At 52.1% G+C, this 26172-nt stretch overlaps 1 protein-coding gene across 4 annotated transcripts in view; it reads right to left on the bottom strand.

Annotated features, from left to right (window-relative positions):
* Gad1 (glutamate decarboxylase 1) overlaps positions 1-10721 on the bottom strand; it is a 48916-nt gene extending 38195 nt beyond the window's left edge. Inside the window, exons 1-4 of one of the 4 annotated variants that reach the window (XM_037204865.1) lie at positions 10380-10721; positions 8781-8923; positions 5514-5576; positions 338-496 (exon numbers count right to left, since the gene is read on the bottom strand). In XM_037204865.1, coding sequence (XP_037060760.1) covers positions 338-496; positions 5514-5576; positions 8781-8859 — 301 coding nt within the window. In that variant the 5' untranslated portion in view covers positions 8860-8923; positions 10380-10721. Of the gene's footprint in view, positions 1-337; positions 497-5513; positions 5577-8780; positions 8924-9488; positions 9740-10048; positions 10155-10379 lie in introns of those variants that run through there. The other 3 variants (XM_037204867.1, XM_028881963.2, XM_037204866.1) reach the window with 3 other exon arrangements.
* Positions 10722-26172: the final 15451 nt, after the last annotated feature.

The following is a 26172-nucleotide window of genomic DNA, read 5'->3' as shown; positions in this document are numbered from 1 at the left end:
GGTTGGGTGTTTGGCAGTTGGTAATCTTGGAGGATAAACGCTATTAAGAGAATCATTCAGTTTTCTGATGGTAAGATGCCTTTAGGTTCTGAGATTCTGTGAGTCCCTATTTGTCTCTCGGAGTGTCTTTAGAACTGAATGATTCACAGACTTCCCTCACCTACCTTTCCAAACAGCAGGGACCTGGACAATAGGGAAGGAGGGGGTCTGTCCCACCACAACGGTCAGAAAAATGGTTTTGTGAGGGTTCATAGAGTAATGAAAGAAGTAAAATTTCAGGGGGGGGAATCAAGACCCCCAAATGAGGCACAGCTGGGTGGGGCTGTGGAGGGACCACCTTGAGCAAACAGGTTGGAGAAGTCGGTCTCTGTGCGCCTGAAGCGGGCACCCTGGTCACTGTTTTCACAGGAAAGCAGGTTCTTGGAGGACTGCCGCTCCCTGAAGGCGCTCACAAGGCGACTCTTCTCTTCCAGGCTATTGGTCCTTTGCAAGAAGCCTAAAGCACAAGAAGGTAGGTCAGAGAGACTAGGAACTACCCAGCTGCCAAAGGCCGGCCGCCCGACCCAGCTGACCCTCCGAGCAGGGCTCTCGCTCTTGCCGAGAAGAGAAGCCACTGAGTGTCTGTGGCTTCTATACGGTGACTCTGTGACTCTGCACTGCTTGCCTTCAGGCGGGGAGGGGCTGTGTCAAGTGGCATCAGTGGCACCGACCCAGTCATGCAAGAGAGAAGAACAGCAAGTGAGCCCCATCCCCTCTCTGAACGTGACAACAAACTGAATTAAGTTGAAAGGACAGCTTCCACTCCAGTAACCCGCCCCAGGACGGGGTTTGGAAGGAAGGGACCCAGAGAGGATGCTGACCACATTGGGTGTGTGGGCTGTGGAACCAGTGGGATGACAGCTGAGGGAGCAGGGTGAAGACCAACAGAAGACGGAAGGGAGAGGGCAGCAGAGGGAGGAGGGCGAGGACAGCAGAGGGAGGAGGGTGAGGACAGCAGAGGGAGGAGGGAGAGGGCAGCAGAGGGAGGAGGGTGAGGGCAGCAGAGGGAGGAGGGCAAGGACAGCAGAGGGAGGAGGGTGAGGGCAGCAGAGGGAGGAGGGAGAGGGCAGCAGAGGGAGGAGGAGGGCGAGAGGCAGCAGAGGGAGGAGGGCAAGGACAGCAGAGGGAGGAGGGAGAGGGCAGCAGAGGGAGGAGGGTGAGGGCAGCAGAGGGAGGAGGGTGAGGGCAGCAGAGGGAGGAGGGTGAGGGCAGCAGAGGGAGGAGGGTGAGGGCAGCAGAGGGAGGAAGGGTGAGGCGCAAGCAAGAGGGAGGAGGGTGAGGGCAGCAGAGGGAGGAGGGTGAGGGCAGCAGAGGGAGGAGGGTGAGGGCAGCAGAGGGAGGAAAGATAAGATCCTGGAAGTTAAGGAAGATGTCGTTTTCTGGCAGCAGGTAAATATAGGTATGATACTTTTGACTCAAATATGCAGTTCAGCCTTTCCTGAACCACCGGCCTCCACTGATAATAGTATTAGAGACAAGACGAGAAAGCCTGAATGTCTTCCAGCCTTGACAAAGGCTTAGCTAACTCTAAGTACTTATGGACCGCTTGTAGAAGCTTGTTATTTATTTGGAATGAGACAGATGACGTGAAACCAAGCTCCCATCCTCCAGAAGCTTCAGTCTGGCAGCGGCCCCCCGCCCCCGTTACAGTACTGACAGGAAGCTATCCAAGAAGCATACTGAAACGAACTCTGAACTCAGGCTGGGGTTCACAGCACCCCATCACTTCCCCTAAGAAGGAGAAGAAAACCCACCTACCCATGGTACACAGTTCAAATACCCCCAGCCGCACTCCAGGGTGCGGGGTTGAACCCAACAGACTGGAGTGCCTGCCAACCTGGAGCATGCCCCCCCCACCCCGATCAAGCACTGTACCCTGCTCTCAAAGCTGTCTTGGCAGAAACCGAGATCCTTGAGACATAATCAAGAGTTCAGAGCCAGGAGGCAGCGCTCTTTCACTAGAGGGCTGTAGGGTCCTGGTTTCTGGCATGGTTTCCTGTTGTCAAGAACAACCATTATAGAGTATGTCTGAAACCAAATCCACGTGGCTCAATAAAGGGCGGTCCTGCCCGTCTGAGACCCACTCTGTAGTCTCTATCATCTGGTTCAAGCTCCTCTTGGCTCAGAGAGGCTCTGCGAGGATCTACTTGCTTCTCCAGGAATGGTGTGGTGGAGGATGATATAAGATGGAGGATGAAATTAAGCGGAGGACGATCCTGAGGTGAATGCTTTAACAATGGTCTAACAAGAGGTCCTGGCTAGGGGTCCCTGAAACTGCCAGAAGCACCCTATATTCTCTCTTGCTCTGTTCCCCAGTCACCACATAGTGCTGGCCTGTGATTAGTGGGTGCAGGGGAGAGAGCTTGCAGCCTGTGTTGGTTCAAGTCATAGATGACCGTCCACCCACCCAGCTGAAGATGAGCAGCATCCTGAGAGGACTCCCCACTCTGGCCCTGTGTGTGTTCTGCATTCTCATCCCCCAACTCAATGGCCAGGGCCCCAGTGAGCTGTGTAGAAACAGGGAGCACCAGGCTCCAGATGGTTGCTTGCAAGGGACTCCAAGCTGGCTGTGTGGCATAAAGACACATGATCACCAGCACAGGGGATGCTGAAACCCAGCACCAAGCCGCTTGGGGAAAGGAGCTCCTTTTTGATTTTTCTGGGTACACAGCATCTTAACAGATCTCCTACAGTGTTCTCAAGAAACCAGAGATATGGGGTGCTGGAGGTATCTCTTTAAAACAGGCTATTGGTTAAAAACTTAAACCATGGGTGGAGGGACTGTCTGGGCAGCAAGCTTTGGACCTCTCCAGAGACAAGTGAAGGGCGCCCTGGGGACGGGCAGAGCTAGAGCTTAGGCTTGCTTGCCTAACCCTATCTAGGTCACCCCTCCACGCCTGCAGCCACCCTCCAGCTCTTGGCAGGACCTTGGGTTTCTTCCATCTGATTACTCTCCCAGGGGTTCTGCCTCTAGAGCTGAGGGTAGGACTAGGGACACTGTGGCCAGCCTTGCAGCTTCCTTCCCTGGAATAAGAAGGAGGGGGGGGGCATGGTGGGGTGTGGGGGTGTGGGTGAGAGCTGAATCTTAGCAAAGCATGCAGCCGCTGAGGGGGCCATCCAGGGTGATGGTTTGAAGGTACAAAGAGACTATTAGATCTTTGGCTGTCAAGCCAATCTTGTTGGTGTTAGGTCAAGAGGGTGCAAACCTCCAGGTGCGAAAAGGTGTGGGATGAAGGGAGTCTGGGACCGGCTGGAGTGGGGGCTGTGGATTCGGGGTCAACGCCAGCTAACGAGTGCACTCTACTTCCGCTAGCTTAAAATGCAAAGAGTTGACCCGAAGTCAGTGAATAAACTGAGTCCTTACACTGTTTTTGTGTTCTCTCAGCGACAGGCCTGGTGGGAAGCCCTGAGGCCTCCAAAGGCACAGCATTTTAGTAAAGGGTGATTTTCCCACAGCACTGTCCTCTGCACCCATCTGTCTCTCACTCAGGCTGCAACTTCTCCCAAAGTGTGTGTGTGTGTGTGTGTGTGTGTGTGTGTGTGGTGTGTGTGTGTGTACAGAGAGGAATCTCTTTAAGGATGACAGTCCCTACCCGCCATGCCCCAAACCTCTCCTTGGTGGCATCGGTTTTCAGAGGAGACAAGAATAACAACTTAGAGCCTGGACTCGGGTCTCAATCAAGCCCCCCAACTTTATCCTGGCCTCTTTCCCTTTCAGGACATCAGGCCTGTCTCCAACAGGAGCACTTGCACCTCATCTTCCAAGGACCAGTAGCAAGAGCAGGAGGCGGCAGGCAGGGTAGAGACCGCGTCTTTATACCCTAGCTCCCACAGGGAGCCCTAAGACAAAAAGTGGCTTCACCTGGAACCGGTCCCTATGCGCATCACAAGGCCCAGGCAGACCCAAGGGGTCTTTTCCGTTCTGCTTGCCTCCGGGTTGCCAGTGACGGCAGCAGAAGGCTAGAGCCACGGCGCCAAAAGGGACCAGGCGGGAAACGGGCCATTAAGCCAGGAATGGCTGGGTGGGAGTGGGAAGGGGCTATTAATAGAACAAAGCTCTGGGCTGTTGACTGCCCCAGCGTAGAGACCGCTTCTGGTGTTGCCCACCACTTTTGCGTGCTGGGGACTGGGTCTCATCTCCGAGCCGCCGGGTCCTAAGGCCGCAGGGCTGGGTTTTTCCTACCGAGGCGCTAGGTCTCGTTTTCAACGGAGCTCGTTTTCACCCCAGAGATGCAAGGAGGACGATGCGCAGCCAAACGTGGAAGGTCGCCGCCGATGTCCAAAGGCCCTAAATAACCACTCTTCCCCATAGGGAGGGGGAGTTGGAGAGGCGGGAGGGTCAGGCCTCGACAGCACCCACTCCCCTCGGGGTCCCTGAGCTCCCTAGGCTGGGGGGCGGAACCGCTCGGCTGCTATCTCGCTCGCAGCAGCTGACGGATGGCTCTTTAATAAGCCCCTCGTTAATCTTCCCCCGCCTCTCCACCCCCTGCCCGGGGACACCCGTATTTTCTGGTCCGATAAGGCTAGAGAATTTTAGACGGTGAAATGTAGTCAGGAAAGCAACTCCTCATTGTTCAGCCGGAGCCACTCAGCTGTGTCCCTTCGAACAAATCTCGTTTTTTTTTTTTTCTTTAAAAAAAAAATTACAACCCTTGGGCGTTTTCATTTCAGACCCTCTCGTTCCTTTTCCTCTCCCCCACTCAGATCTGTTTTCCTTCCCTGCTGGCAAATCGTGCCAGACAACCGCCCCCCACCCCCAGCGTCCTCTCCTTCCCTGCAGCTCCCCTCCCACACCTGCCCCCCCTCTTCCTTTCTTTCTGCGGCCGTCGAAGACCTGCCGGGCAAACCGTCCGGCCCACGCTGCCCGCACTTCCCCTAGACAGGCCACCCAGGGCTGCAAGCAATCCTTTTCCTTTCTTGGGCCCCCGAGGCCTCAGAAACGAAATTTGAATCACGGTGACAAGTCGGTGCAAAACCCTCAAGCTGGGGAGGTCACTTTCAACTGGGGATAGAGGATGGACTGGGCAACCACGGAGGGTCAGTAGCAGCCTTGATAAACATTGCGCCTTTGGTCTGCTTGCCCGGAAAATCAGACCAGTTGGCAATTTTTATGCAATTTTTACAGACTCGAGGGCAGAATGCAATAGTCCAAGCAGCCCGCAGCCGGCGGGGACAGCCTGGCTGCCGCTTGGGGGTGCTGTATCCTCTCTTCCAAGGCCTTATTGGGTGAAATGAGTCCCCGTATCTGAGCATTTTCTGGTTATTGGGTCTCCAAAGGAAAAAAAACCTCTCCCGCGCCCAGGGCCAGGGCCTCCAAAGGACCGCCTCCACTGGGCGCTGGGACTGTAAAGCAGTCAGAGCACCAGGTCCAAGGGCCAGAGTCCCCCTCCGGCCAGACACTCCTACAAACCCACTGGTACATTTGTCGCTCCACTCTGAGGAGACCCCCCTCCCCCAGGGGCCTGTTCACTTACCACAGATCTTCAGGCCCAGTTTTCTGGTGCATCCATGGGCTACGCCACACCAAGTATCATATGCTAGGGGCAGAGACAGGGAAAAGAATTAGCGAGGTGCAGGCGGGAGAGAACCGGGTAGAGGGCAATGGTTTTGACGCGGGCTGTGGAGGTCCTCTCCAGCGCACCTCACGAAAAGCTCTGTTTTGGAAGAACAAGCAGCTCCCTGCATCTTTGGTTCCCAGACAGAGCTCCCAGCTCTCATCAGGCTTCTGCCTGCTGCTGCCTTCAGGTACCGAACTGTGTTTTGGAGAAGTGAGGCTCATGGACCCCACCCACAAGCGTCTCCACCAGGGCAGACGCTAAACACACACACACACACACACACACACACACACACACACACACACACACACACACAGCCCTGGCGCTTGTGTGGCTCAGCACCCACCCGCCAGGCCTAACCCCGGACTCAGTCCTCCGACTAGAAGGGGACCACACAGCAGCTCCGACAGGGAACACAGAGGCATCTGGGACCCAAACGTCTCATAATTTCTTGGCGGGTCTCCAGCCGAGTGGCAGCTTAAAATAAACTGGCATGAAATGGGGTCGCGGAAGAGTTCAGGAATTAATTGGGTGAAAAATAGTATTTGACTAGATGATCGGACTCGCATGGCTGCTCCAGTCAGACTGGGGAGTAGAGAAGACAATGGAGCGCCAGTCGTTCCTGTGCCCTGTCCCCTCAGCCCACCCCTAGCCCCCTTCGCAACCTGCCCCTCATTAACCCCTCCTTCCGACTCCCGGAGTCTGGAGCAGGCGGATGCGTGCACCTCTCCTCGGGTCTGAACCGCGCCATTCTCGAGGCGCTCAGGTGTTAACTCCCAGCCAAGAATGCCAAGAGGCAGCCTCCTGCCCCAGACGCCTTGGTGCAGGGTGGGCCCAAGGAGAAATCCCCTCCCCGTCCCTCGGAGCCAGGCGCCGCCCATCCCCCACCCCAGCCGGGCCCACTCCTCCCGCGGCGCGCGAGTGTTGGCTGTGATAAGCAGAGTGACATCCATTAAACCCCAGGCACGACAGAGCCCCAGCGGGGAGAAGAAACGGCCTGACGTCGTGAGACAGTATGTCACAGATGGAATTCCACTGACAGACAGGAAATCGGTGCAACCATGGCAAAAACCCTCATAATAGCACCCTACTTCCTCCCCGTATCTGTGATTTCTCTTTAAACGCCCGCCCGTCTCATCGAACCATCAAAACAACCCACGAAACCCTCGGGAGTGTGGTTCTAAGACTCGGGTGACAAAAACATTTCAGGTCAGAGAGGTTCGAGTTTCCCAAGGTCACTTGGCCTGAGGGTGACGTTTCAGAAACATTCCAGTTTGTTTATCCGCCCCCCCCCCTCAAGTTAGGCGTTATTAAAAACAGGAAAACAGGAAGGGAGAGAGGTAGGCGAGAGCCCCTTTGTTGGGGCAGGAGTTGAGAACACCTTTTCTGATAGGCGCGAGAGCTCCTGCCTGCTGGAGCAAGGTGTGTGTGTAAGGTGTGTGCCGGAGCAGAACGGACGCCTTCCAGAGGGTCCAGCCGAGGCTAAGACCCGCAGCAAGCTGGGGGTGTGTCTTCCGGGGAGGGCGAAAAGTGGACCGGGCGTGGGGTCCGCGCTCCCGGGCTCCCCAGTTAAGGTTAGGGTGTTCCTAGAGAAGGGCATTCTCCCCGGCGGGGGTCCTTAGATCTCTGGCCTCCATTTAGGTAGTTTCTGGAGGCGCCAAGGCGCGTGTAGACTCAGACCATCGCCTCGCCTTTGCTGAGGCTGGACATTTGAGGACTAGGGCGATCTGGCGGGATGTAGGATGCAGGTAGGGGTGCCTAGTGTGGAGGGTTGACCCCAACCCTGCAGGAGAGGGAATGAAAGCGTGCGCTCGTGGGGATAGGAACTGGAGTAAGACGTGGGGAGGACTGGAAAAGCAATCTATGCAGGCCCGGTCAACGGACAAAAGGGGCGCAGGCCTCGAGTTCTGCCAGGCCGGCTCCCACCGCTGGCTCCGCCGCTGCCAACGCCTGGCTCACGTGCCGCCGGCGCTGACGATTCTCCGGAGCCCCGCTTTGTTGTGTGTGCAATTGTGGCCTGCCTGCGTGCAGGAAGAGGGGGCTGCTGAGGGAACTGCAAAGTGGCCTGAAGAATTAGGGCCTCCTGCCCCAGAGTCTGCACCAAGAGACTGAAGGGGGGCTTTCCTGCCTTCTGCTTGCCGCTTGCGTGGATGGGAACAATTGTTTTCACAGGCTTAAAAAAACGCAGCAATACGCACTGTCGACCACCCGGACCTCCCTCAGCTCCTTCCCTGTAGAGATCCTGGGGCCAGAGCTGTCTGGAGCTGATTGATTTGTGGGAGAGGGGTGGGGAAAGACTTCACCCCAATATGGAAAAAAAGACAAGCAAATCTCGCGTCTCCGCTCCTCTATATGGAGTCAGAAAGTCAGTCTGATTCAGAGACAGATTGAGTGAGGAAGCATAAATGCCCCCCTTCATCTCCTTTCCCTGATTTCTCCAAGACTTGTCACCTGCTGGCAGGTCTCTCCAGCAGGAGAAAGCAGAGGGGTGCTTTTGCCTCCCAGCTTGGCAAGCCGTTTCTCCTCCTAGTTAGCCCCCAACATCTTGCCACTCCGGCTGATGCCTAATACCCCTTCCCTCGCCCTTTTTGTCTCTAAGATGTAATTAATTGAATCTCAAGCAGTTTTTGTGCACCTTTCACGCCCCTGGCTTCGCCCTCACTCGTCAATAGCTAGACACAAATTTGGAGCAATTAGGGACCCTGAGTTTTCTAAAAGCTGCAATTAACGTCGAAATTTCCCCTGATTATGGACTGTGAGTACAGCGCTGGGGGCGGGGGAAGGGAGAGGAGAGGAAGAGGTCAGGTCTTAGCTCAAAGCTAGGCAAAAAAAAAAAAAAAAAAAAAAACCCTGTTCTCTCTGGGACTCCGGGTTCCTCACACCGCCCCCCTGTTCTGACCCCTGTTGTCCCAGCAGACAAAAAACACCACCACCACGCCTTGCGCGCCGCTACCCGCCGCTGAGACCCTAAGGATCTAGCCCTCCGGGCCCCTGTGAAGTCCTCGCTCTTCGGTAACCTCATGTCCCTGGCAGCCAAATGACCTCTAAGCAGGAACCTGGGATAGGGCCCCGTTTGTTTCCCAGCCTCCATCATTTCCACCCTCTCCTTTCTCAGCCTCCCGCGGTCCCAGCGCCCCCACCCTCGCTGCAGTCCATTTAATAGGAAACTAGGGCAGGACCTACTTGTAGGGCGCAGGTTGGTAGTATTAGGATCCGCTCCCGCGTTCGAGGAGGTTGCAGAGGAAGGCGTGGAAGATGCCATCAGCTCGGTGGTCCCGGGGTCTCTACTGTTCAAGGGTCCCCTGCGTGTTGGGCGCAGGAACAGGCTGCAAACAGAAAGGAGAGCTGTGCTGGGCAGAGCTGCTGGGTCCAGCGGCCGGGGTCACAGAAGTCTCGGAGACAGAAGGGAGACCAAGGGCAGCGAGCTGGCTAGGTCCCGGTGCGCGGTTGGTGGGAGGGGGTGGGGAGGCGCTCGCTAGCTCCGAGACTGGGGCGCAGGCACAGTAGCCCAGAGCGAATCTCAAGTCTGGAGGCTCAACGGGGTGACCCCAGAGAGCTAAGGGGCTCCAGAGGCCGGTGCAGGACGCAGGGGATGGGGTGGGGACAGGGCTAGGAGCACTCTTCGAGTGAATTCCAGCCAAGCCCAGGCAAACCCCATTGGGCTCCCAGCAGCTTGGCGGACCCGCAGACAAGGGGAGGGCGCGCAGGGCGGGTACGTCTGGTTCGGTGTCTGGTTCCCGTTGTTGTGTCTGGCTAATTCCTTGGAAAGAAGGAAGCTCACAGCGCCAGGGACAGGGACTTTGGTGAGACAAGGTGAGAGGGAAAAGGGATTCATGTTTTTTCTTTTTTCATTTTTCCCCCTTAGGACTTGACCCACTAGGAACCAGTCACCTTGCACTCCAGACAGCCAAAAGGCAGCGGGTCGGAACCTTGCTGGTCGGCTTCTTGTCCCACCTCGTTTCTAGCTATCGAAGCCTAGGTCAAGGCTGAGTCCCAGATTCCCTGTTTCTACTCTCCCTAGTCCCCCGAGTTCGTCTCACTGAGCCAGAGAAGGTGGCGGAGGGTAGAAAGGAGACCGTCACCTGGGAGGCGAACTTGCGCCCAGGGCGCTAGGGACCTCGGATAGAGCTAAGTGCTAGGCGCTCCTACTTGGTGCTTGCTTGCGGACAGAGAGAGGGAGAGAAAGGAGAGAAGGAGAGAGGGAGGGAGGGAGGGAGAGAGAGAGAGAGAGAGAGAGAGAGAGAGAGAGAGAGAGAGAGAGAGAGAGAGAGAGAGAGAGAGAGCTAGCTAATCTGGGTACATCTAAGACCCCGCAGAGCGCAGCCCACCAGCCGCCGCTTGCACGTCGTCCCCCGGGCTGGGCATCTGTCCCCGCGCGCGCGCTCTCGAAGCTCGGCGGGCGGCGGTGGAACGCGGGTGCCGGGGAAGTAACAGGTTATCGCTCCTCGCACCTTCTGCCGCCGCTACCCAGGCGCGGATCCGAGAGCCTCGAGCTCCGATCCCCGAAGCGCAAAGGGAAAATGGCTCTGGTGTCACTTCGGCTCCCGTGTGTCCTCCGGAAGAAACCACTGATAATGATTGCAAGAGTGAGGAGGGCCGGGGGACGCCAAAAGACAGCTGCGACTGGACTGGCGGGAAGCACTAGGCAGTGGAAGGTGGGCGACAGGCGCAGACTCGGGGTGGGGTGGGATAGGGCTTGACCAGAAGCCGCAGGCTGAGAGGACCGGGTTGAATAACCAAGGCTGGGCGCTGCCAAGTCCCGGCCATCCCGTATTTACCCACCTTGGTTGGGCGATCGCGAGCTGGACCCTCCCGCGGCTCCTCGGCGAAGCGTCCCCGGCTCGTCTCGGCTCAGCCACAGGAGTACGTGCCGGGTGTCACCCCGGGGCTGCTTCCTCGCTTGCACGATCGCTGGTCCGGCACGCGCGAGCCTGGAGAAGACAGAGATCCGGAGAGGCGGCCGCTGGGCTTGGGGGAGGCGGGGGCGGAGTAGGGAGGCGGGGACCCGCTCGGCGGGGGGAATCACGAGGCCGCTGCTCGCGGGGGCAGCTCGTCCGCGGAGCGGTGGGGCTCCTTTGCAGGTGTCTGACGCCTCCGGAGCTTTACAGGGCGATCATAAATCCAGCTCACGGGTTTTCGATCAGAAGGGGGGGGGGGACGAAGTCCTATGAGTAATCCAGAACGTAATCAGCACGCTCTATTAAAAAAAAAATTTTTTTTTTGAGATAGGCAATGTTGGGTGAGAGCAGGGAAAAAGATCATCCCTACGAAGAATTCTGTTTCAGTGGGTGCTTCCTCGCTTCTTTGCCCCCCCCTCCCCCCTTCCCGTCTCTTGGAGAAGACTAGTGTTTTTGCTGATGCTGGTCGGCTGGAGCTAAGAAATGAGCGGTGATTAAGAAGAGGCCAGCATCACCTTAATCCCTTTCCTGTGATGGCCCAGGATCCACCACCCTCCACAGGGTTTTCTATGGGTGGTGTCCTGGGGGGGACACTCTACCGAGTCAGGGTTGCTGTAAAGGCAAACAGACAGAGACAAGGAGACCACCCAGGCCATGGAGTTTCCTCACTCCAGCCTCTTCACCCTGTTAGAGGCATCACCACCTTCGAACACAGCTACCTGGTACCACCAGAGGAAAGGGACCTCATCTCTCTTTCTCTGAGCCCCCCCCCCTCCGCGCCTCCCTTGAGGAAGGGAGAAGAAATCTTCGTGATTGATCATGTCTGAAGGTTAATAACACGCACGAGTGCCACTCCACACGCCTGGGGAACTCGAGCGTGGAGGTGGCTCCGGGAAGGCAGGACGGTGCACACTCCTCGCCTTGGCCCGCTCTCCTCACTTCTTTTCAATTTCACGGCGTTTAAAGATTCTCTCTTAGCAGTATTTAAGCACCTTGCTGAGCGGGGTGAAGTCCCCCTGCCAGCCCCCCCCACCCCCGGCAGGAAAAGGCGGTAACGGAAAAACTTCCACCAGAGGGCGCCAAACGCCCAGGGACCCTGCGCTGGCTGCGTTTTCCCTGGTGCGCCCCGGACAACACCTGGAGATGCTCGCCCAGCTCTTCACTCGCTGCCCTCCCTCTTCGAGCCTCCCCGCAGCTACCTCCGGGCTCCACCTTTTCTCTCCCTCCGTTCCTTATTCTTTGGGGAGGGGCTGCAAAACAAACTTGATCTTTGGGTCTGTCCGGGTGATGGGGAGCACTCCGTTGATCGCTTTACTCGTTTTCATAGCGATTTCCCTCACATTGCAGTGCAGCAGGCAGGGTTTATTTACGCGCACGTCTGGGGCCTCGATGGTTTACCCAAGACCCGTCTCTTTTCTGTGACTGTCTTATCGATTTTCATCACCAAGCAACGGAAACATCAAAAAAAAATTGTATAAATTACCGAAATTTCCGTGAGGGAGCTGGAAGAGTCAGGACTGGGAAGATATGGTGTGTTCAACAAAAGAGACTGAAATCGCGTTGCTCCTGCTACCAAAGAAAACGCGGCTGCTTTCTCTCCGCCTCACAAAAAAAGCCCCCGCACTTTTTAAAGACAAAAAGCACCCAAAGGGTGGGCTGAGCCATAACCGAAGTCCCGCCGCGTTACAGCTCCCGGTTAGGTAGGTGTGTGTGTGTGTGTGTGTGTGTGTGTGTGTGTGTGTGTGTGTGTGTGTGTTTCACGAGGGAAATGTCCCTTCAAACTGCGCACTTCATGGCTTTTCGGAATATCTTGAAACTGTTTACGAGGAGGTGAACTCCGAGTTTCTTCCACGCCCCCTTCTCGGGCCTTCGTTAAAAGATGTAGTGACATCAGCTAGGAAGCTGGGTGCCACTGCTTAGTCACTCAAGACCCCCTGGGCCAAAGGGAGGAAGCCACCAATCCTCCTGACCCTAAATACCTACAATTCTGCTGGGATGCCGGCCTTCCTCTGTCCCCTTACCCTTCCTCCAAAGCCTCCCTGCAAAGGAACGTGCCTTCGCTTCACCTGTGGCCGCAGATGGAGACATTTTCAACCATGTTTGTCTTTGACCACAAAATTCAAAAGAGCTCACTCCTAGGGCTTTGGCAAAAACAACCATGTTGGAAACAAAAGAATATTTTACAACAATAGTTATCGCAAATTAAACCAGGCTGGGCCCATCTTCGAGATGGTCCCCCCTTCTTCCTCTGCTCTCTCCTTTGTGATGGGGAGGATGAGAAGGAAAGCTTGTCTTTAGTTTAAAAGCATATGAACAGTAGTAATCAGTTGAACGGATGTTAGCGACCTTTGGGGTTCTATTATCTTTGCGCTCATGAAGGTGGTATCCCGGTGAGCCAGGGGGAAAGGTAGACTGGGAGACTCACGATTGAGTTGCTCTCTGATTTTCTCCTGCTCCAACTCAAGACTCTTGGGCTCAGCGGGGTATTAAAAACAGAGGGCCCGGAAATCCGCTCAGTACTGGTACATCGAGTTTTGAGGCCAGGAACAGCCTTCAGCACCGAGGACAGCGCCGCTCGTTCAGGGCTTTGCTGGGTATTCACTGCAAGTGCTCGGCCAACCCCCTGCCTCTGCCCCAGGCTGGGCCCCACCTTCTTCGCTCCTGGAAGTTACTGTTGTTTATTTTGCCTGGCGGGGGATTGTGCGGCGGAGCGTTTCGCCCACTCCTTCTCCTCCTAAGAATTTGGACGGATGGTAGCTGTCCTTGTCATTTGGCTTTTCAGAAACAATATTTGGACCATTTTTATTTGTGGTTTTCATTCTTTTTATCTTCATACTCCCAGAGGGTGATGCTTAGAAGAATGAGGGATGAAAAAAAAAAAAAAAGACTTCCTCTCTAGGGACTTGAACCAGTGGTGAGGGGTGGCCTGGAAGGGTGTGGTGTCCGGCCAGCTGTTTCGTTTGTAGTTTGAACTACGAATTAGCGCTTTGAAGAAATGGGAAAGCAACGCTCTAAGGCTCAAAAGGGCAGGGAATGCCTTCGGCTGCGTTCTTTCTCCCTCCTCCGGGCGTGGGGGGTGGCCGGCAGGCTACTCACCTTACTCTGTCTACCAAGGACGACGTCCCCTAGGTCAACAGTGACAGACACTGACATTCTCCGCCCACAGTGCCCTTTCCCCGGGACATTTAAAGATACTCAAAACGCGTTTGGGGCCCTGGCTTTTTTACAGAAAGGGGGGGGGGGGAAACCAGGTGGGAGGAGCGTTGGGAAAGAGGTTCCCCAACCCGCTTCCGGGGAGTCCTCCGCCCCCTGCACCCCCTTTGCTTAAAATATTTTCTGTCAAGGTGAGTAGATAAGACGTCAACTGACTTTTGACGCACTTCGCATAATTAGCTTCCAAGAACGGCAATTTAGAGCCGTGATTTTTGGTTCATTTTAGTTGGGTCATAAAGGGTCTATTTGAAGTATTTAAATTATGATTTTAAAAAAAGAGTAAGAGTGGAAAAGGAGAAATGGCCTCCTTGCTCGCGTTTAAACGTGTCTCCCAGGAGAACGAGGGCGGCGGTTTTAAGTCAGACCGCAGGTCCCTTCGCTCTGTGTCCGTACTTTAAAGGTCGATCCCTGACTCTTTCTGGACTTTCTTTGGAGGGCCCTAACGCACACCCCATCCTAACAGAGAACTGCACTGGTTCCTGGCAAGCTGTGGAAGGGTTAAAAGGGGGCGGGGAGGAAGAGCTCCAGCCGGGCCGAGTCTAGAAACCGCAATGGTTTCTTGTGGAGAGCTGGAGTCTTCAGATAATTGTCATGTGGCTGTTCCCCTTTGATAGTCCGGGGCGGCTGAAAACACTCGGGCACAAACCGAGCAGCAAGACCGCGCTGGGAGATTTGCATTTTGTGTGCATCCAGAAACGCCCAGTTCTCGCTACCCGGAGCACGAACACAGTGACCAGCAGGGGGCGGTAGATTACAATTCCTGAGGAGAACAACAGCACCCCCCCCCCCCCCAACACAGCTGGTCTTCAAGGAAGCCTGCCTGGCCGGTTCCATTTCATATGCCTACGCCATTTATTATTTTATTTTATTTTTTACAAAACAGAACCTTTTTAAACGCTGAGAAATGCCCCAGATGTGACCTCAAACACCCAGGCTCGTGTGTCCGTTTGATGAAAGGGGACAGGCAGCATGGCATCCGTTTCTTTTCCTTGCCGCTGTATCCCAAAGGTGCCTTAAGGAATCCTTTGATTGTAAGCTAGGAACAGCTTTGCGGCAAGATAGCACAGAGATCACAGACCTGGATCCAGATGTGTCAGAGGGAATTCTATCGCAAAACTGAATTAGTGAAAGAGTACGACTAAGTCATATTTTTATCCATTTCTTTTTCGGTTTAAAATACCAGGTATTTAATCTCTATTTCCGGACTTATGTGTCTGGTACTGTTTTTAAGAAGATTCTGGAGTGTTCTGATTTGGTCAGGGAGAATCTGGTTACTTAATCTTGTGGAGTCAGGTCTGGCTCCTTCCCAGGCATTGACTAGTAGTACTCAGGGAAGAAAACTGAAGCCTTAATGGGGGGACTCATTCCGACTCCCAAAGTGGTCAGTGGTGTTATTTGTTTATTTACTCTTTTGGGGGGCTGGCACCTAGCTCTCCCCAAAAAAATCACACACAGAGGCTTATTAATTATCAATGTCCAGAATAGCTTGGACTGTTTCTAGCCAGGTTTTATTAACTTAAACTGTGCCGTCTATCTTTGGCCTTGGGACTTTTACCTTTCTCTATTCCTGTACACCTTTCCTTTCCTTCTTACTCTGTGTCTGGCTGTATAGGTGAGTGGCTGGCCTCTGATGTCCTCCTCGATCCCTCTTGCTCTTCTTCTCCCAGATTTCTCCTTCTATTTATTCTCTCTGCCTGCCAGCCCCGCCTAGCCTTTCTCCTGCCTTGCTATTGCCAATTCTTTATTAGCCCATCAGGTGTTTTAGACAGGCACAGTAACACAGCTTCACAGAGTTTAACAAATGCAACGTAAACAAAAGTAACACACCTTAAGTAATATTCTACAGCATGTCAGTTCATTTTTAAATTACTTTCATTTTACGTGCATTGATGTTTTGTCTTGTGTATGCCTGTGTAAGGGTGCTGGGTCCCTTGGAACTGGAGTTACAGACAGTTGTGAGCTGTCATGTGGGTGCTGGGAATTGAACCCGGGTCCCTCTGGAAGAGCAGTCAGTGCGCTTAACCACTGAGCCATCTCTCCAGCCCCTGTCAGTCCATTTTATGTGAAGGGATTATATTGAACGGTTCAGAGGGCTTGCCCCGATCATGCTGTAGGCTTTCCTCACATAGTGAGGGTAGATCCATCATAGTTCCAGGTGCGAGGCTGTAGTCCTGCTTTCTTTGACCGGGTGAGCCAGGGATCCTTTAGATCCATTTAAGCATCTTTCCCCCCTCAAGATAGGGTTTCTCTGTGTAGACCTGGCTGTCCTGGAATTCATTCTGTAGACCAGGCTGGCCTCAAACTCACAGAGATCTGCCTGCCTCTGTCTCCTGAGTGCTGGGATTAAAGGTGTGTGCCGTCACCATTCTGCTGAACTGAAAAATTTTAACAGCTCGTAAATGTAAGGATTAAATGGGAATCATTATATTCTTACTGGGGTTATAGACTTATTTCAACTCTACAGGTAAGTCCCAGAGTGGGAGGAGCCTTCAAAGTTCCTCGCCTCTCTGCCCTCTCCTCCATGTTGAGTTTGGCCATGTGATTTGGTTTGGACGTTGGTATGAAACTGATTTTCAAACTCATGAGTTTTGGGGTGGTGTGCTATGTATGCATCAGTATCGTGGCTACAGCAGATCTTTATCGTCTTTTACCCTGAGAAGGTTAAGGGGAGCCGTGATGGAATTCAGGGAATTTTGGCATCTCTTGAGACAGGAAGAAGACTCAAGCCTCCCTGAGAGTGTTGGCTAGAGGTCAACTGTTATCTAAGTTTCTCAAAGAAAATGTTAATTTCATGGCAAATCTTTGTCAACACAACTTAACATTTTTGCATTTTAAAATGACTAAAGCTAGGCTGCCCATGTTCCAGGGGATGACCCTACACCCTGGCCCATACGAAGTGGATTCAGTGGATTTAAGAGAGTGCGGGTGGATAGGAAGGAGAAGTGGTGCCTGGGGGCATTGGAGGAGTCGGAGGGAAGAGAATGGGGAGGTAGATTTAATCAAAATGCATTCTATTCATGTATGTAATTCTTACACTAAACACAATGGCTGAAGCTGCCAGGCCGGAGCAGTGAGGCTGCCTACGGAGTTGTGGGTCCCTCCTCCTCCATCAGAGGGCAGCTGGAGCAGACGCAGTGTCCAAGGAGGTTGGACAGAACCTCCTGTCGACTCCACAGTTCCCAAGTGCAGCAGGGCTATGAAGGATTTTGTTGCCGCTGCCCTTGGAGAACAGGGCAAGCGCAACCCCAGTCATCTTCACGGTAGGGGGAGGAGCCACTTGGGAGAGTCTCCAAAACCTCGTGGTGACCGCGCCCACCTCTGCTCACACTGCTCAAGCCTGAGCAGAGAAACTGATGCCCCCCTGCCCCATCCCCGCAGACGACTTTGAATGACTGAAGGAGCCTGTGAAGCCAGTAGCGGACAAGTCAAGAGACTTCGTCTCACTTGCGGGAAGGACCGAAGAAATCATGGAAGCCGCCAAGCTTCGGGAGTCTCTGCTTCCGTGGCAGCAGTTTCGGATGCCCGGAAAGGACTCCAGGCGTCTTGGCTTTCACCACAACAACTTCTGCTGATCCTCGGGTCGTTCTGCCCTCGGTGACAACAGGATGTCCCCGGGAGGTCCTCAATCTAGGCAGGGAGGAACATCTCCTTCACCCATGCCAGCTGGGGTGGGTGGGTTGAGAAAGTCCGCTCCAGACTGCATGGCTAAGCAGAACGGTTGTGGTTAGTAGAAGTTATACAAGTAGCCCTCTCTCATTCTTCTCTGGGAAGGTGGGAGGTATGAGGCAGTCATCTGGGCCTCATCCAGTGCATTGTTTACCCTGTGTAGCCTACACCCCCCCCCCACCGCCCTTGGTGTTTTTCACTGTCTAAGGTCTTTATCTCGGGTGGGTCATTGTCTTAGTCAGGGTTTCTATTGCTGTGAAGAGATACTGTGACCAAGGCAACTCTTATAAAGGAAAACATTCAATTGGGGTGGCTTACGTTTTCAGAGGTTCAGTCTGTTATCATCATGGTGACGTAGTGGCGTGCAGGCAGACATGGTACTGGAGAAGGAGCTGTGTCCCCACGGGCAACAGGAAGTGGTCTGTGTCACTGGACCGAGCTGGAGCATAGGAGACCTCAAAGCCCGCCCCCCCTGTAAGACACTTCCTCCAACAAGGCCACGCCTCCTTATAGAGCCACTCCCTATGAGCTGGTGGGGGCTAATGACGTTCAAGCTACCATAGTCAGATTGGAGCTGGTAACTGGAGGAATGGATGGACATCTCTTAGACACTCCTCCCCCAGCACAGCTCCAGGCGCAGGGGAGTGGATGGGAGTTCAAGCCCCAGAGAGTGGTCCACAGCAGAGACTGTGGAGGGCTGACGCCGGGGAACGCGGATATTAGGAGGACTGCACAGAGCTGCGAAGATGCGAGAGCGGAGAGAGCCATAAGGGCAGATGGCAAAGGGCTGGGAGGAGCCAAGCCCACAAGACCCCAGTAGCTGAGTTCTGCAGGGCTAGCTGTAAGGAGCGACAGAGCACCGAGAGAGCAGCGGGTCCCAACATCCTTAGCCCAGAGGTGTCACACCAGCGGATGTCACACCAGCGGCTGGGGGCTGGGCCACCGGCACTTAAAGCCCAGAGCCAAAGAGTTCTAGATCCCAACACCAGAAGCTTAGAAACACCACGCTGAGGAGAGTGCTCTTTGTAGCTTCCATCAGAATGGAGCAAAAGATCCCTCAGCTGAGCCGGGCGGTGGTGGCGCACACCCTTAATGCCAGCACTCGGGAGTCAGAGCCAGGCGGATCTTTGTGAGTTCGAGGACAGCCTGTTCTATGAAGCGAGATCCAGGACAGGCACCAAAACTACACAGAGAAACCCTGTCTCGAAACAACAACAGCAAGAACAAGATCCCTCAGCTGATTGGTAATAGAGTCCCAGGATTGCTTACTGTTAGCCTGATGGAGGTGAGTGTTTAAGGAGAGTGTGTAGAGACCTGTGTTCTGTCTCACTGTCTCTTGGTCTTTCTATCAGCATGACTAGGAGAAATAGCAGTCTATATATTACAAGTGAAAAATTAATAGAGATCATGTGTATCTATTTTATTTTTTAAAAGATTTATTTTAATGTGTATGAATGTTTTGCATACATGTATGTATATGTACCACATGCATGCCTGGTGCCCACAGGGGTCAGAATAGGGCATTTGATCTCATGGAACTGGAGTTACAGGCAGTTGTAAGCCGCCATGTGGGTGCTGGGAATTGAACCCGGGCCTCTGTAAGAGCAGCCAGTGATCCTAACTGTTGAGCGGTCTCTCCAGCCCCGTTTGTCTTCCTGTGTGTTTTAAGGATTCCCATTTAATTCCCATATGTCCTCTGCTTTATACCTGAGGCAACTTAAGGCCAGACAGGTTCCAGGGCTTAGCGGACCACGTGCTGGGGTGGTGGGAAGGCGGTTCTCTCACTTCCTGCATCCCCAGTGCCCTGTGCTCTGCTCTGTGACGCCTTCCGGTTCTGCCCCTAATAACACTTTGACCTGGAAAAAAGCCATCCTCTCAGGGGCTCTGTAAGAAGAGGATTAGTGTTTCAGAAGAATCCAGACCAGGCTTCATTCATATGAAATAGTGTTATATTTTTATATCTCTTCTCATGCTGTGATTGTTATGTTCTCCAAGTCCTGATGGGGTCTTAAAGGAAAGTTAAATTTCATCTGGAGAGAAAGAAAAAAAAAAGTTAAAATCAATCAGACTTGAAGTTCACACTCTTTAAAAAATCTCTTTTTAGCATATTTACTTCATTTTGTGTGTGTGTGTGTGTACCAGAGGATGCCCATGTTACAGTACACACATAAAGATCAGGTGACAGAGGACAATTTTTTTCTTTGGGACAGGGTCTCTCTATACAGTCCTGGCTGTCCTCAGACTCTCTATGTAGACCAGACTAGCCTTTCACAGAGATCCGTCTGCCTCTGCCTCCTGAGTGCTGGGACTAAAGGCGTGCGCCACCACCCCTGGCCAAGAGGTCAACTTGTTGGGATCAGAATGGCTCTGACCCCTCTAAGACTGCCCCCACCTCCCCTGTTCTGAGTGCGCTGAGGTCAGGCTGTTCCGCGGATGTTTTGCTGTTTGGGATATCTCGTGGTTTGGCAGCTGTGGCTTCCTGGGCCATGCTGACCGTTCCTTGACCCTGGGTGCTTGGTAAACAATTTTGTTTGTTTCCTCCTGAAAGGGTATATAAGATGGGGAAGAAAGAATAAAGAGAGTCCTGATGCTTGCAACGTGACTGGTGTGTGCTGTGTTCATCCCGACTTCCCCCGCCAGGTTAACCTGGCCCAATTGCCGTGCAGGCGCGGCACCAACTTTTGATGGTTGGTTCTCTCCTTCATCGCTGTGGGTCCTGTGGCTTGAACTCAGGTCTTCAGCCTTGGTGGCGAGCATCTTTACCTCCTGAGCCATCTCATCGCCTCTGACTTTGAATCTCGATTTCACGTCTCGGCTGTCATTTAATTGCTGTAAATGGTCTCATCAGTAAAATGGAGGCTAGCACCAGCTGGGTGGGCTTGGCTCGGCTGAAGTCGGCACACCCCTTCCGTCAGTTCAGTAGTGCCTGTTGGTAGCATTCATTCCATCAGGCTCTTCGGGCTCCTCCATCTTGGTCCAAAAGCAGGCTGACGCACATCAGTCCCCGCCACCCCTCCTCCTGCCCGCCCATTGAATTCGCTAGCTATGCCCCTCAGCCGTTCATTTTGTTGCTCTCTGTTCAGCAGAGCGGCTGATCATTCAGGGATGGGCCTGGGCTCCTCCTCTTAGTGACATAAAGGTCGTCTGACTCACAGAGGTTTAATTTCTGGAGAAGACAATGTTCTGATGGGGGATTCGGACTCACCTGGGAGGGGAAGGGAGCCCCATGATGGGTTTCTATGGGGTTTGCGGTTTGAATCTTTTTCTATCTTCCTTCTCTCCGTGATCACATCTAGTCATGTGACTTTAAATGCCATTTTTATTTATCAGTATTCATATCTCATCCAACATTACAGGCTCATAAAGTTTACGGAGTTCTTCGTTTAGATTGTTAATAGTATGCACTCTAAAGTGTCCCAAATTCAACTCTCAAGTCTCCCCCCAAACGTGTTCCTATTATGACCTTTTCCACCTCAGTCAGTGACTAGCTGAGACATCTCAACCCTTCCAGCTGGCTTAAGCAAATATCTTGGAATTATCTCGGGTTCTGCCCTTTCAATCTTGGTAAATTGTTGAGTCTACTTTCAAAAACTTCATCCGCATCTCGGCTTCTGCTCCCACTACCCCAATCCCTTCCAATGGTGTGAAACATTGGGTTCCACGGTGGATTTCCTCTACACAAAGCTCTCTGGAGTCCATGCCTGCGGTCAAGGCACAGGTCTCTACTGCTGCTCTCACAGTCAGAACACTCTAGGGCCCCAGTCTCAGTGAAGCCCAGGTCTCCACAGTGTTCCGGTTATGAGGTATCCACCAAAGACCAGTTCAAGCCAATGGATGGTCTTTAAGAGCCCATGACTACACTGCATGTTTGGGACCAGAGTATAGTCCCAGGCCTTTCTCAGGGTGAGCGCTTCATCAAAAAACCACATCCTGAGTTGATACACCTCAGTTAGCAAGAACAGTTAGCCAGAAGCTGAATTACAGAAGTTAAAAAACAAGGTTAGTACATACATTTAGAGACTTTCCCAGAACTGTGGACTTCGATGGATCAGGTCTTTGTGTTGCTGGAGGGCTTCTCTCCAGGTTCCACCAAGCCCCGCAGTCCCACAATCCATGTATAAAATAATCACTCAGACGTTTATATCACTTATAAACTGTATGGCCGTGGCAGGCTTCTTGCTAACTGTTCTTTTATCTTAAATTAACCTATTTTTATAAATCTATACCTTGCCACATGGCTGGTGGCTTACCAGCGTCTTCACATGCTGCTTGTCCTGGCGGTGGCTGCAGTGTCTCCCTGTCAGCCTTCCGCTTCCCAGAATTCTCCTCTCTCCTTGTCCCACCTACTTCCTGCCTGGCCACTGGCCAATCAGTGTTTTATTTATTGACCAATCAGAGCAACAGATTTGATATACAGACCATCCCACAGCATCTTTGTTCTCATTTTTGGCAGGTGGTGTTCTCTACGTGCTGGGTTCCTAGGCCTGAACAGTATGTCAGTCATGGAGTCACTCATGCTAAGGTCTGGGGCCCTGTTACATGACTACTCAGACCCCCAGTGTTCTGGACGTTTAACTTCCCAATGCTGTTTCATTATCACTCTGCCCAGCCACACTGCTCTTTTCGATGTTTTCCTGAATATTTTAGGCATCCTCCCATCTCAGGGGCTTTGTAACTATCACCTGTCTGAGGATTCCTCCCCTGGGTGTACATGAAGTTCATCCATCTACACTCTAGTCTTTGCTCTAACGTTCTTTTCTCAGGAGGCCTTCCTTCATCCTTTAACAGAGTGACTCTCTAGGCCACACTTTCCCCAATGCTTTTATCACTTCCAAATGGTTTACTTACCTTATTTAATATTCATCCTCCCCACTAAGGTAAGCTCTGGGGCTGGAGAGACAGCTGAGCTGGTAACATGCCTGCCATGAGATCACAAGGCCCTGAGTTCAGATCCCTAAACTCCACCCAAAAAGCCGGCTATGGCAGTGTGCACCGTGACCCTACCGCTCGCTCATCTGGACCTCACTGGTCAGTCTAACCAACTGGAGACCACTGGGTTCAGTGAGCTCTCAAAGGACAAGGCAGAAAGCACTATCGGAAGGCACCTAGTGTCAACCTCTGGCCTACACACACTCATGCATCCCCGTACCCCCCCACATACACACAAACACACACAAGTTCTGTGAAACCAAGTTTTCACTCCCTTACCACTGTGTCGAAGCACAGGATGATCCTTCATCACTGGAACCACTCAAGTTTTGGTTTTATTTTGTACAACTGAACAGACACATTCCAAACATCTCCTGGTGGACATCTGGGGGTTTGAGCAGGGAGGGAAGGCACCCGGCAACTGCCGAGTGAATAGGGCTGGTCTCTGTTGGGCCAGCTTAGGTTTTTTGTTCCTCTAGATCCAGATGAGAAAGCAGAGGGAGAGAGAGTGAAGAGCCGTCCTCCTTCGCCTGACAGAAGCCTTCTTGAAGGATGTACATGGCATAGTGAATTGAAACAATATACAAGCATTGCCTTAGCAGGTGCTAGGGAGCAAGACTAGCAAGTTTAATTTTGAGACAAATCTCCGGGTTCTCTTAATTTCACCTAGTGACTTATTTATTTATTATTTATTTTTTTGAGGCAGAGTTTCTCTGTGTAGCCCTGGTTGTCCTGGAACTCCCCCTGTAGACCAGGCTGGCCTTGAACTCAGAGATCTGCCTGCCTCTGCCTCCCAAGTGCTGGGATCAAAGGCATGGGCCCCCAACCCCACCAGCTGTAATATTTGATTTTACTGTTTCCTCTTTTCTTTCACTGGCAGGTTTTGAGTTAAGACAAACACTTTGGGGAAATTAAGTCAGTGGGTTTATTCTGGCCCACCTTTGGCTAAATTCACCCGACACCAGTAGGAAGAAATTGATTTTGGTCCCTCTGATGTATGATGGGCAGGGCTCTCCTTCGAGCACACTGTGGAGTAGATGGCAAGTTAATGGTCATTTCCAAGTGATCTGTTTCTTGCCAAGACATTTAAATTTTTTGCTGTTTTTGGTCTTGGTGTTTGGCTTTTTGAGACAGGGTTTCTCTCTGTAACAACCTTGTCTATCCTTAAACTGGCTTTGCAGACCTGGCTGGCTTTGAATAATTTTGATTACAAAGATGCACTGAGGGACCGGAGGCCCAAACTTTGACACAATGTAGTTAAAAGGGTTACTGTAAGGAGTTCATGAAAGTTAACAATTAAAATATATACTTGAGCAGGGCGGTGGTGGCACACGCCTTTAATCCCAGCACTCGGGAGGCAGAGCCAAGCGGATCTCAGTGAGTTCAAGGCCAACCTGGGCTACAGAGTGAGTTCCAGGAAAGGAGCAAAGCTACACAGAGAAACCCTGTCCTGAAAAACCAATAATAATAATAACAATAATAATAATAATAATAATAATATAATAAAATATATACTTGAACTGGGTGTGGTGGCTCATGCCTGCAGGTCCAATACTCAGGAAGCAAAGGGAGGAGGACTAATGTAAGTTCAAGACTGGCCTGGGCTACAGACCGAGACCTTGCTTCAAAAAACCAACACATGCATGCACGTTTGCACACAGTTGACTTTTATATTGGTGTGGTGCATGTTGTGTGTGTGTGTGATGTGTGTGTGGGTATGAAAATGTGCCTGTGTGTATTTATTCGGTTTTCATTGCAGAGGTCTTTCACTTCCTTGGCTATGTTTATTTCTAAGCATTTGTTTATTTTTTGATAAGGTCTCATGTAGTTGAGGCTGTCCTCAAACTCCTCATTCTCCTGCCTTTACCTCCTCAGTACTGGGATTATGGGTGTGGACCACAATGCCAGCTAATACCCAGTGGGCTTTCATTTTCAAATTTGTAAAGATTTATGAGCATTTTGCCTGCATATATATCTGCACCATGTGGATGCCTTGTGCTTGCAGAAGTCAGATACCATCTTAGGGTTACTATTGTGATGAAACACCATGACCAAAAGCAACTTAGAGGAAAGGGTTTTTTGTTTTTTTTGTTTGTTTGTTTTTTTTTTAATGTGTAGCCCTGGCTGGCCTCGAACTCGTATCCTCCTGTCTCTGCCTCCTTCAGCAAATCCTACCGGCGTGTGCCACCACCACCGGGCGGGTTTATTTTCTTACATGTCCATATCACAGTTTATAATCTAAGAAAGTCAGCTGGAGGTAGTAGCTGATGCAGAGGCCACCTGAGGAGTGCAGATAATTGGCTTGTGATGGTTTGCTCAGCTATAGTACCCAGGGCCACAAGCCGAGGGGTGTCTCACCCACAATGGGCTGGGCCCTCCCACATCACTAATGAAGAAAACGCCCTACAGGCCTGCCTACAGCCCAATCTTGTGGAGACAGTTTTCCAATTGAGGTTTCATTCCTTTAGATGACTATAGCTTGTGTCAAGTTGACATAGAAGTAGGCAGCACAGATCCCAGGAAACTGAAGTTATAGTTAATTGTAAGCTACAATGTGTGTGCTGGGCACTAAGCCTGGTTTGCTGTGGGATGTTCTGTATGTCCTGTGGGAGCCTGTTCTTGGGTTCCTCGTGGCTTTACCCAGCAGGTCCGCATAGAGGACGATTAGGACCATGGGCCTGAGTGCAGGTGTCTGAGATGGCCTGCACTTGGCTGTGCTGGGGGATGGTCTGTATGGCAAATTGCTCTGATTGGTCAATAAATAAAACACTGACTGGCCAGTGGCTAGGCAGGAAGTATAGGTGGGACTAACATAGAGGAGAAAAGAAAGAACAGGAAGGCAGAAGGAGTCGCTGCCAGCCGCCACCCTGACAAGCAGCATGAAAAGATGCCGGTAAGCCACGAGCCTCGTGGCAGGGTATAGATTTTTGGAAATGGATTAATTTAAAATATAAGAACAGTTAGCAAGAAGCCTGCCACGGCCATACAGTTTGTAAGCAATATAAGTCTCTGTGTTTACTTGGTTGGGTCTGAGCGGCTGTGGGACTGGTGGGTGACAAAGATTTGTCCTGACTGTGGGCAAGGCAGGAAAACTCTAGCTACACTGATTCCTCTGGAAGAGCACCCATTCCTCTTAATTGCTAAGCCCTCTGTCCAGCCTCCATTTAAAAATAATAAATTTAAAATATATTTTTAATTTAGAACAATTTTAAAATAAAAATAATTACTAATTCACTCTCCGCCTTCCCATTCCTCCCTACAATCCCTCCCCTGTACCCTGCTGTCTTACTTGGGGTTTCTATTGCTGTGAAGAGACACCATGACCCATGGAAATTCTTAAAAAGGAAAGCATCTAATTGGGGTGGCTCACTTATGTTTCAGAGGTTCAGTCCATTATCATCATGGGAGCATGGAGGCATGCAGGCAGACATGGTGCTGGAGGAATAGCTGGAAGTCCTAAAACTTGCAGGCAACAGGAAGCCAACTGAGACACTGAGCAGCATCCTGAGCATAGGAAACCTCAAAACCCACCCCCACAGTGACACACTTCCTCCAACAAGGCCCTATCCATCCAACAAAGCCACACCTCCTAATAATGCCACTCCCTATGAGATTATGGGGTCCACACCTGCCTTGAACCCTCTCAAAATCATGGTCTCTTTTTGTTACACACACACACACACACACACACACACACACACACACACACACAAATAAGCCTCAAAAACACAGACTAAGAAAAATAACAGTGATCAATATGTAAGTAAAAAGCCTCTCCAGTGTTGCATAAAAATACAAACATTTATCTTTCATTTATTCACTGGAGATTGTATTTGTATACAGACACACTGTTATTTTCCAGCTACTTA

This window comes from Peromyscus leucopus, chromosome 4 (genome assembly GCF_004664715.2).
Source record: "Peromyscus leucopus breed LL Stock chromosome 4, UCI_PerLeu_2.1, whole genome shotgun sequence".
In the NCBI taxonomy this organism is placed as follows: Eukaryota; Metazoa; Chordata; class Mammalia; order Rodentia; family Cricetidae; genus Peromyscus; species Peromyscus leucopus.
This window is presented reverse-complemented; position numbering and strand designations above follow the sequence as displayed.